Source organism: Monodelphis domestica, chromosome 5, assembly GCF_027887165.1.
Source record: "Monodelphis domestica isolate mMonDom1 chromosome 5, mMonDom1.pri, whole genome shotgun sequence".
NCBI classification, from domain to species: Eukaryota; Metazoa; Chordata; class Mammalia; order Didelphimorphia; family Didelphidae; genus Monodelphis; species Monodelphis domestica.
The window spans coordinates 499,816-512,395 of NC_077231.1; the positions used below are offsets into that span (position 1 = coordinate 499,816).

The 12,580-nt window shown below is 33.7% G+C and overlaps 1 protein-coding gene across 2 annotated transcripts in view; it reads left to right on the forward strand.

Moving 5' to 3' along the window:
- LOC100032444 (titin homolog) overlaps positions 1 to 12,580 on the forward strand; it is a 281,885-nt gene that overhangs the window by 222,350 nt on the left and 46,955 nt on the right. For both annotated transcript variants that reach the window (XM_056797347.1, XM_056797346.1), the window contains exons 31-36: positions 3,925 to 4,157; positions 4,571 to 4,754; positions 7,370 to 7,455; positions 7,870 to 8,053; positions 10,883 to 11,118; positions 11,531 to 11,705. In XM_056797347.1, coding sequence (XP_056653325.1) covers positions 3,925 to 4,157; positions 4,571 to 4,754; positions 7,370 to 7,455; positions 7,870 to 8,053; positions 10,883 to 11,118; positions 11,531 to 11,705 — 1,098 coding nt within the window. The remainder of the gene's footprint in view (positions 1 to 3,924; positions 4,158 to 4,570; positions 4,755 to 7,369; positions 7,456 to 7,869; positions 8,054 to 10,882; positions 11,119 to 11,530; positions 11,706 to 12,580) is intronic.

The window sequence follows — 12,580 nt, forward strand, 5'->3', positions numbered from 1 at the left end:
CCTCAGCAGTCCAGTGAATGATGAACCCCCAAAGTCCAAGTTTCAGGACAATTTCTGAATAAAAATATACTCTTTGACAAAAACTGCTGGGAAAATTGGAAAACAGTATCAGAGAGATGAGCATCTCACAGTCTACACCAAGATAATCTCAGAATGGATAAATGATTGAATGTAAAAAGGAAACTATAAGTAAATTAGGTGAACACACAAGAGTATACATGTCAGATCTTCAGGAAAGGAAAAATTTCAAGACAAAGCAAGAGTTAAGCAAAATTGCAAATTGTAAGATAAATAGATTTGATTATATTGAATTAAATTAATTTTAAAAATTAAAAGGTTTTTTTGTACAAACAAAAACCTTTTAATAGGATCTAAATATTCAAATATATAAAGAGTTAAATCAGTTGTACAAAAAAAAAAAAAAAACAAGCCATTTTCCAGTTGATAAATCGACAAGGGACATGAAAGGCAATTTTCAGATGAAGAAATCAAAATTATCAATAAGCACATAAAAAGTGTTCTAAATCATTTATCAATAGAGAAATGCAAATCAAAACAACTCTTAGGTACCCCCCCCCCACCTTGCATCTTATAATAGCAAAGGAAAGTCCTAAATGTTGGAGGGGATGGGATTTATAAAATAGAGACATTAATGAACTGCTGGGCGAGTTGTGAATTGATCCAATTATTGTGGATGGCAATTTGGAACTGTGCCCAAAGGTCTTCTAAAACCTGTTGGCCCTTTACAACATCCAGGCTTATACCACAAAGACATTATTTTCATCTTTTGGATCAGTTATAATTGTGTGGCAAGTGCTTTCTAGTTGAGTTCATATAATTCCTATGTTTGTCCTGAAAGATATTTTCAATTACCTCGAGTGATTTGAAATGAAGTTTCTCTTCCTGCTGATTTGTGTTGAAAATAAATAGAAATGCTGATGATTTATATGGCTTTTTTTATCCTGCAACTTTGCTAAAGTTGTTGGTTATTTCCAGTAGCTTTTGAGTCCATTCAATATGATTCTTCAGGTACAGCTTCACATTGTCTGCAAAGATTGATAGTTGAGTCTTCTCTGTGCCTATTGTAATCCCTTCCATTTATTTTTCTTCTCTAAATTGTTACGGTGATTTCTAGTGTTTCTAGTACAATGTTAAAAATAGAGGTGATCATGATCATCCTTTCTCCACTGCTGATCTCATTGGGAAGGTTTCAAACTTCTCCCAATTGCAGATGACAATTACTGATGGTTTTAGATATATATACACTTTATTATTTTAGGAAAGGTTCATATATTCCTATCCTATGCAATTTGTAACTCAAAAATTATATTCATTATTATAGTAATTAGAATAACCATTCACAGGAACAGCATGGATTAATAAGTGGTATAAGATGATATTGAAAAAAAAAAGAAAAGGTGAGGGGGGAATTGAAGATGGCACCAAGAAACACTTGAAGAAATAAGATAAATAGGTTAATCTATACCACAAAAAGAGGCACATGTGAAGGGGAGGGGAAGAACACTATGATAAGAAGGAGGGGAAGAATGCTAATAGATAATACCCAAACCTTAGTGTCAGTGAAACCAATTTTGAGAAGGAAGAGCATCTAGATCCATTGGGGTATTGACTTCAATCTTACCCTGCAGGGAAAGTGAGAAGGGAAATCTAAGTTGGGGGGGGGGAGGTAAGGAGTAAAAGGTAGGGAAAGAGAGAGAGGGTGGGGGAAGAAACTTAAAAGACCCTAAAAACAAGAGAAGGGAACCAAAATGGAGGGGGCATAAAGGGAAGTATTTTACATGTGGGGTATAGGGGCCTGATTAAAACAAACCACTGGTTTAAAAGGATATAGCAAAAGAAGAAAGGACAGAACTAGGAGAAGATATCAAAATGCTGGGGAATACACAAGTGGCAATCATAACATTGAATATATATGGGATAACCTCACCCGTCAAATGAAAACAAATAGGAGAGCGGATTAGAATCCAAAATCTTACACGTAGACACGCACAAGTTAGAATTAAAGGATGGAGAAAAATCTATTGGGCCTCAACTGATAGAAAGAAGGCAGGATTTGCAATCATGATATCTGACAAAGTTAAACTAGATCCAATGAAAAGGGATAGGGAAGGTAACTACATCCTGATAAAAGGCTGTATAAACAATGAGGAAATATCAGCAATAAACATGTATGGACCAAATGGGATGATAGCATCCAAGTTTCTAAAGGAGAAACTAGTGGAGTTGAAGGAGGAAATAAATAGTAAAACTATACTAGTGGGAGATCTGAAATTTCCTCCATCAAATCTAGATGAATCAGTTTTTAAAAAATAACTAGGAAATAAGTAAGGAGTGTGAATGAAATCTTAGAAAAAATAGAGTTAATAGGTTTATGCAGAAAAAAAATAGGGACCAAAAGGAATATACCTTCTTTTCAGCAGCACAAGGCACATTCACAAATATTGACCATGTACTAGGGTATACAAACATGATAAACAAATGTAGAAAAGCAGAAATAATAAATACAACATTTTCAGATCATAATGGAATAAAAATAATATCAGTAAAGGTACATGGAGAGCCAATTGGAAATTAAATAATATGATTCTAAAATCGGTAAAAGAACAAAGAGAAACAATGAACAATTTCATTGAAGAAAATTACAATGATGAGATATCCTTTCAAAATCTTTGGGATGTAGCCAAAGCAATACTCAGGGGGAAATTGATATCTTTGTGTTAATATGTTAACAAATTAGGGAAGGAAGAGGTCAATGAATTGGACATGCAACTCAAAAAACTTGAAAGTGAACAAATCAAAAATCCCCAGAAGCAAATTAAATTAGAGATCCTAAAAATCCTAAAAAAAAGGGGGGGGAGTAATTTAAAAAATCAAGAGTGAAAGAAGCATTGCATTAATAAGACTAGAAGGTGGTATTTTTTAAAAAACAAACAAAATAGACAAAGTACTGGTCAATATAATACAAAAAAGGAAAGAAGGAATCCAAATTAACAGTATCATAGATGAAAAGGGAAACCTCACCTCAAATGAAGAGGAAATTAAGGCAGTCATTAAAAACTATTTTCCGCAATTGAATGGCAAAAATTTGGTAATCTAGGTGATATGGATGAATATTTACAAAAATATAAATTTCCTAGATTAATAGAAGAAGAAATAGAATTCTTAAATAATCCCATATCAGAAAAAGAAATTGAGCAAGCCATCAAAGAACTCCCTAAAAAAATCACCAGGGCCTGTTGAATTCACAAGTGAATTCTATCAAACATACAAAGAACAACTAATCCCAATAGTATATAAAATATTTGACATAATAAGCAAAGAGGGAGTTCTACCAAATTCCTTTTATGACACAAATATGGTACAGATTCCAAAGGCAGGCAGGACAAAAACAGAGAAAGAAAACTATAGACCAATATCTGTAATGAACATAGATGCAAAAATATTAAATAGAATACTAGCAAAAAGACTCCAGCAATTGATCAATAGGGTTATTCAATATGATCAGGTGGGCTTCATACCAGGAATGCAAGGATGGTTCAATATTAGGAAAACCACCCACATAACTGGCCATGTCAAGAAGAAAACCAATAAAAATTACATGATTATCTCAATAGATGCAGAAAAAGCCTTAAACAAAATACAACACTCATTCCTAATGAAAACAAAAGAAACACAGATTTTCAAGCCCCGCTTCTGGTATAATTAACTAACCATTTAACAATTCAGGGTCCTAGGCAACCTTACAACCAGGAGTAGCTAAAAATATGCTGACCAGTGGCAGTAGGGAGTTTTGTAGGAGCTTTGGGTATTAGTTCCATCATGGATCATATATTTGTACCTAAAAAAATTCACTGTTTTGAAAAAAATTAAATAATTGTACCAATTCCTATGACTTCCTTTTAGGAAGAAGAGCAAAACAAGCCTCGACAAAATGAAATGGAAACACTGGTGGAATATATTGGAAAAACATTACCTGAAGATGAAATGACTGTCAAAGATAATGAGCTAGAATTTAATGTATGGAATCATCATAGCAATAAAAGAGAGGAGAACAAAATCACTGAGACAAAAACTCCAAAAATGACTGTTTCTTATTCCAAGCAAAGTTCAATACCAGTATACCATCAATCAGTATTGTAAGTTTCTGAAAATCATTCAATGGAGTATTTCACAAAAAGGTCACTGCTCAGAAAATCTGGATTCAGATTCAGTGTACATTAACATCAGTCTTGGCAGGTTTTTATTTCTTTGTTTTTATACCAAGAAAGAAATAAAAATGAAAGTGTGCATACATATCTACACACACACAAACACACCCATATGAAAGTAAAAATGACCATCAAATTGTCATATTCTGGAAATTGTACAGCAGGCGCTACCAGTAACTCAGTAGAAAGTGTTTCTTGACAGTGATTGTCTATGAATTTATTCAGCCTCGCCAAAAATAATAATTTTGTTTTTTTAGAAGTCCAGACAAATTTAGCTAAATAGGATGACAGTCTTGGTTTCTACACAACTGATTTTCCTAAAACAAGCACTTTTCCTCTAGCTTCCAAATGAGAAAAGAGAAAGAAAAGCAATTGAGGAAAGGAATGACTTTTAAAGAAATCAGAGAACAAAGAAAAAGAAGAGAAAAATTACATAAGAGATATATCGAGGCGTTGCAGTCATGGGATGTGGCTGAAAAATCTTGGTCTAGAGAACCAAAACCACGAGGAAATAATTTGACACAGGTAAATTGAAAATTTACAGTCAGTATTTCCATCTTTTCTTGATAGAGAATATGAATCAGTTTCCTGGGTGTGAGCAGCTGAATTCTTGGAAAGCTTTTATTTGTGCTAAAAAGTTCAGTGGCTGTTAGGTGGAGTATAATTCAGTTAGGTGCAATGCTACATGAATGTAGGTTCATATGTATATATGTGTGTGTGTGTGTGTGTGTGTGTGTGTGTATCAAGAAATATAAAGATGTCTCTATTTTAAACATTTGAGTGCACTGTTGCAAGGTCTATAACCATGGAGAACATAAGATGATATGCACTTGCAGTCACAATTAGAGGAGAAAAAGAAATGCAAGGTATTAAAATAGACAATGGGGAGACCAAGTTATCCCTCTTTGCAGATGATCTGATGGTCCACTTAAGGAATTCTAGAGAATCAACTAAGAAACTAGTAGGATAAATTATTGATGTTAACAAAGTTGATGGATATAAAATAAACCCACATAAATTTCTATGTATTCCCAACACATTTCAGCAGCAAAAGCTAGAAAGAGAAATTTACTTTAAAATCGCCCTGGACAATCCAAAATATTTAGAAATCTTTTTGCCAAGACAAATAAGGGAATTATATGAACACAACTATGAAACACTATCTACACAATCAAAACTAGATATATAACAATTAGGAAAATATTAATTGCTCATCAATGGATGAGTTAAAATAATAAAAATGACAATCCTACACAAATGAATTTATTTAGTCAGTACTGTACCTATCAAACTCCCAAGAAACTTTTTGACTATATTAGAAAAAAACTGAAACAAAGTTCACCTAGATGAGGAAAAGATCAAGAATACCAAGAGGATAGATGAAAAACATGGGAAGGATGGGTGGCTAGAATTACCAGATCTTAAACTGTACTATAAAACAATGGTCTTCAAAACAATTTAGCACCAAGAGAGGGAGGAGAAGATCAGTGGAGTACACGTAGAATATCTTACCTCAGCAAACCAGTGAATGATAAACCCCAAAAAGTCCTGGTTTCAGGATGATTTCAGGATAAGAATTCGCTATTTAACAAAATCTGCTGGGACAGTTGGATAACAGTATCAGACAGATTAGGTTGATATCAACATCTGACTTCCTACACCAAGATAAACTTAGAATGGGGGAATGATGGATTGTAAAAAGGAAACTATAAGTCAATTAGGTGAACACAAAAGAGTATATCTGTCAGATCTCTGGGAAAGGAAAAATTGGAAGACCAAGCAAGATTTAGACAAAATTACAAAATGCCAAATGAATAAATTTGATTACATTAAATTAAAAAAGGTTTGTACACATGAAACAAAAGGAACCAAAATTAGAAGGGAAGCATGAATTGGGAAAAAAATCTTTAAAACAAAATAATTTAGCCATGGTCTAATTACTCAGATATCTAAGGAGTTAAGTCAGTTGTACAAAAAAATCAAGCCATTTCCAAGTGAAAAATGAACAAGTGACATGAATGGCAATTTGCCAATGAAGAAATCAAAACTATTTGTAGGCATATTGAAAAGTGTTCAACATCATTTATAATTATAGAAATGAAGTGTAAATCATTCCCCTCTGAGGGGAACCTCTCCTAGCATATTGGATAATGTGAGAGCAAAGGAAATTCATAAATTTTGCAGGGGATTACTAAAATAGGGACATTAATGCATCACTAGTGGAGTTGTGAATGGATCCAACTATTGTAGAAGGCAATTTGGAACTATGCCCAAAGGGCTTTAAAAGCCTGTTTGCCTTTTGATCTGGCATATAACACCTGGATTTATACCCCAAAAAGATTATTACTATTAATATTATATGTCTTGTCCTAACCAGGAACATGTAATGTTGTCCATATTTGTCTGGATATAGTTATAATGGTGTGAAAAGGGCTTTGTAGATGATTTCATATGATTCCTATGTTCATCCTAGAAGATATTTTCAGTTGCCTAGAGTGATTTGAAATGAAGTTTCTCTTGCTACTTAGTGATGTTGACAATAAATAGAAATGGTAAAAATTCATATGGCGTTAATTTTTCATCCTGCAACTTTGCTAAAGTTGTCGGTTATTTCCAGAAGCTTTTGAGTTCATTCTTTCAATTCTTCAGGAAGAGCATCACATCGACTGCAAAGAGTCAGGGTTTGGTGTCCTCAGTGCCTATTTTAATCTCTTCCATTTCTTCTTCTCTAAATTGTTGCTGTGAGTGTTTCTAGTACAATGTTAAAAAATAGAGGGGAGAGTGGGCATCCTTGCTTCACTGCTGATCTCATTGGGAAGATTTCTAACTTCTGCCCAGAGCAGAAGATAATTACAGATGGTTTTAGATAGAGATTCCTTATGATTTTTAGGAAGGGTTCATATATTCCTATCCTTCCTAGTGTGTTCAGGAGTATTCTCTCTGCTTCTTAAAGGGAAAAAGTGACAATATGAAAAAAAGGATGAGAAAGCAAAATGAGGAAGAAACTGAGCCACTGTTTCAAATGTTGAAGCAAGTTTTTCTCCTTTCAAACAAAACATCTAAAAATGTATTGTTATTCTTTCCAAAGGTGAAAAAAGAAAGAGTATAGAATACTATTGATACTTGTTTGTATATTTCAGAACCTACGTACTGTGGAAAAAACCCCAAAAATGACCATTTCTTCTTCCAAGAAATCTTCAATATCTGAGTACCATCGTTTCATGTGGTAAGTTTCTGAAAATCATTCAATGGAGTATTTCACTGTAAAGTCACTTTGCTCGGAAAATCTGGTTTCAGTTTCATTGTACATTAAATTCATTCTTTGCTGGTTTCTGTTTGCTTGTTTTTTGCCAAGAAAGAAATAAAAACCCAAGTATGCATACATATGTACACACACCTACACAAAGTCATATGAATGTATCAATGACCTTCAATTTTTTATATTCTAGAAAATGTAGAGCAGCAACAACCAATAACTCAGTAAAAAGTGTTTCTAGACACTGAACGTCTACATGAATCTTTTCCCTCACAAAAAAAAATGAATTTTGGTTTTTAGAAGTCCAGACAAATTTAGCTAAATAGGATGACAGTCTTGGTTTCTACTCAACTGTGTTTCCTAAAACAAGCACTTTGCATCTAGGTTCCTACTGAGAAAAGAGGAAAAAAAGCAACCGAAGGCAGGTGTGCCTCTGAAAACAAGCAGAGAACAAATAAGGAGAAAAGAAAAATTATCTAGTAAAGAAATGGAGAAGAAACAGTCATTGGAAGTGGCTGAACAATCTCAGACCAGAGAACCAAGACCAGGAGGAAATAATTTGACACAGGTAAATGCGAAATTTAGAGTCAGTATTTCCATCTTTTCTGGATAGGGAAAATGAATCGGTTTCCTGGGAGTGAGCAGGTCAATGGTTGGAAAGTTTAATTCCTGCTACATAGTTTAATGGCTGTTAGGTGGAGAATAATTCAGTTGGGTTCAATGCTACATGAATGTAGGTTCATGTATATATCTAGAAAAATAAAGGTGTCTCTATTTTTAACATTCGAGTGCACTGTTGCAAGGTCTATAACCATGGAGAAGATAAGATGACATACACTTGTAGTCACAATTAGAGAAGAATAAGAATTGGAAGGTATTAAAATAGACAATGAGGAGAACAAGTTATCCCTCTTTGCAGATGATCTGATGGTCCACTTAATTAATCCTAGAGAATCAACTAAGAAACAAGTGGGAAAAAATCAGCGATGTTAACACAGTTGCAGAATATAAAATAAACCCACATTAATCATGAGCATTTCTATATATTCCCAACACATCTCAGTAGCAAGAGTTTGAAAGAGAAATTTCCTTTGAAATCACACTGGACAATCCAAAATATTTAGAAATCTCTTTGCCAAGAAAGACGAGGGAATTTTATGAACACAACTTTGAAACACTTTCTACATAATCAAAACTATATATAAACGATTGGGAAAACATTAACTGCTCATCGATGGGATGAGTTAAAATAATAAAAATAACAATCCTATACAAATGAATTTATTTAGTAAGTGCCATAACTATCAAACTCCCAAGAAACTATTTGACTATATTAGAAGAAAAACTATAACAAAGTTCACCTAGATGAGGAAAAGAACCAGAATACCAAGAGAAAAGATGAAATACAAGGGAAGCATGGGTGGCTAGAATTACCAGGTCTTAAAGCAATGGTCTTCAAAACAATTTAGTACCAAGAGTGGGAGGAGAAGATCAGTGGAATAAACTTAGAATATCTTGAATGATAAACCCCAAAACACCAGGTTTCAGGATGATTTCAGGATAAGAATCAGCTCTTTTACAAAAACTGCTGGGAAAATTGGAAAACAGTATCATAGAGATTAGGTTGATATCAACATCTGACACCCTTCCCCATGATTAACTCAGAATGGGTGAATGATGGATTGCACAAAGGAAACTATAAGTAAATTAGGTGAACACAAAAGAGTATATCTGTCAGATCTCTGGGAAAGGAAAAATTTCAAGACCACGCAAGAGATAGACAAAATTAAGAAATATATAAATGAATAAATTTGATTACATTAAATTGAAATGTTTTTGTACAAACAAATAAAAAGCAAATTAGATGGGAAGCAATGAATTGGGAAAAAATTTATAGAAAAAATCTTTTAAAAAGGGTATAATTAGTCAAATATCTAAGGAGTTAAGTCAGTTGTACAAAAAACTAAAACCATTTTCCAATTGAAAACTGGGCAAGTGACATTAATGGCAATTTTCAGATGAACAAATCAAAACTATTTATATGCATATGGAAAAGTGTTCTCAATCATTTATAATTAGAGAAATAAAGTGCAAATAAAATCCCCTCTGAGGTATCACCTCTCATAGAATATCGGCTAACGTGAGAACAAAGGAAAGACATAAATTTTGCAGGGGATGTGTAAAATGAGACGTTAATGCACTGCTGGTGGAGTTGTGAATGGATCCAACTATTGTGGATGTCAATGTGGAACTATGCCCAAAGGGCTTTAAAAGCCTGTTGGCCCTTTGATCCAGTCATACAACAGCAGGGCTTATATCCCAAAGAGATTATTACTTTCATTATTATTATATGTCTTGTCCTACCCAGGAGCATGTCATGTTCTCTCCATTTGTTAGGATTTAGTTATACTTGTGTGAAAAGGGCTTTGTAGATGAGTTCATATGATTCCTATGTTCATCCTAGAAGATATTTTCGATTGCCTAGAATTATCTGAAAAGAAGTTTCTCTTCCTGCTGAGTAGTGTTGCCAATAAATAGAAATGCTGGGGATTTATGTAGCTTTATTTTTTCAACCTGCAAATTTGCTAAAATTATTGGTTATTTCCAGAAGCTTTTGAGTTCATTCTTTCCATTCTTCGGTTCGAGCATCACATCGACTGCAGAGAGTGAGAGTTTGGTCTCCTTGGTCCTATTTTAATCCCTTCCATTCCTTGTTCTTCTTTAAATTGCTGCTGTGAGTGTTTCTAGTACAATGTTAAAAATAGAGGTGAGAGTGGGCATCCTTGCTTCACTGCTGATCTCTTTGGGAAGATTTCTAACTTCTCCCCTTTGCAGATGATAATTCCTGATGGTTTTAGATATATATGCTTTATGATTTAGGGGAAGGGTTCATATATTCCTATCCTTCCTAGTGTTTTCAGGAGTATTCTCTCTGCTTCTTAAAGGGAAAAAGTGACAATATGAAAAAAAGATGAGAAAAAAAATGAGGAAGATGGCGAGCCACTGTTTCAAATGTTGAAGCAAGTTTTTCTCCTTTGAAACAAAACATCTAAAAATATATTATTTTTCTTTCCAACATTGAAAAAATTAGTAGAATGTAGAATACCATAGATACTTCTGCATATATTTCAGAACCTACATGTTATCCAAGTGTATTGGCTATTGAGAAAGGAACACCGATTTTCCAGTTCTGCTTCAGCTAAAATAAAAAAATCATTTAACATTTCAGGATCCTATCCTACTGTACAAACAGAATTAGCTAAAAAGTTACTGAACAGAAGCAGTAGTGTGTTTATTAGGAGGTCTGGGTTTTATTTCCAACATAAACCTTATTTTTATACCTTAATAAATTCACTTTAAAAAAATAATTATACCAAGTTTTATAATTTCTTTGTAGGTTGAAGAGCAAAAGAACAAGCCTCAACACAGTGAAATGGAAACACCACTGGAGGGATTTGGAGAAAAACTACCTGAAGATAAAATGACGGTCAATTTTAATAAGCTACCAAGTAATAAAAAGGATCATCATGGCAATAAAAGTGAGGAGAATAAAATCCCTGCGGAAAAAACTCCAAAACTGACTGTTCCTTCTTCCAAGGAATCTTCAATACCTGTGCTCCATCGTTTCATGAGGTAAGTTTCTGAAAAATCATTCAATGGAGTATTTCACAGTAAGGTCACTTTGCTCTGAAAATGTGGTTTCAGATTCATTCTACATTAACTTCAGCCTTGGCTGCTTTTTACTTGTTTGTTTTTTGCCAAGAAAGAAATATAACAAGTGTGTACCTTATGTATGCACACATACACACAATTATATGAATTTATAAATGACCATCAGTTTGTTCTGTTGTGGAAATTGTTGGGCAGCTTCTATCAATAACTCAGTAGAAAGTCTTTCTGCTCAGTGAATGTCTACATCAATCTGTTCTGCCTCACAAATAAATGAATTTTGTTTTTTTAGAAGCCCAGACAAATTTGCTAAAATAAGATGACAGTCTTGGTTTCTACTCTACTGTTTTTCCTAAAACAAGCACTTTGCATCTAGGTTCCCACTGAAAAAAGAGAAAGAAAAGCAATCGAAGGCAAGTATGCCTCTGAAAACAATCAGAGAACAAATAAAAAGAAAAGGATCCAGTAAAGAAGTGGTGAAGAAACAGTCATGGGAAACTAAACAATCTTGGACCAGAGAACTAAGACCAGGAGAAAATAATTTGACACAGGTGAATTGGAAATTTACAGACAGTATTTTCATCTTTGCTTGATAGAGACTATGAATTGGTTTCCTGGATGTGAGCAGCTGAATGCTTGGAAAGTATTATTTCTGCTACAAAAGTTCAGTGGCTATTAGGTGGAGTCTAATTCAGTTGGGCTCAATGCTACATGAATGTAAGTTCATGTATATATCAAAAAATATAAAGGTGCCTCTATTTTTAACATTTGAGTGCACTGTTGCAAGGTCACTAACCATGGAGAACATAAGATGACATGCATTTGCTGTCACAATTAGAGGAGAATAAGAAGTGCAAGATATGAAAATAGACAATGAGGAGACCAAGTTATCCCTCTTTAAAGATGATCTGATGGTCCACTTAATTAATCCTAGAGAATCAACTAAGAAACTAGTGGGATAAATCATTGATGTTAACAAAGTTGACGGATATAAAATAAACCCACATAAATCATCAGCATTTCTATGTATTCCCAACACATCTCAGCAGCAAAAGCTGGAAACAGAAATTTCCTTTAAAAACACACTGGATGATCCAAAATGTTTAGAAATCTATTTGCCAGGAAAAACGAGGGAATTTTATGAACACAACTATGAAATTCTATCTACCAAATCAAAACTAGATACAAACAATTGGTAAAATATTAAATGCTCATCGATGCAATGAGTTAAAATATTAAAAATGACAATGCTACACAAATGAATTTATTTAGTCAGTGTCATACCTACCAAACTCCCAAGAAATTTTTGACTATACTAGAAAAAAACTATAACAAAGTTCACCTAGATGAGGAAAAGAACTAGAATACGAAGAGAATAGATGAAAAACATGGGAAGGATGGGTGGCTAGAATTACCGGATGTTAAA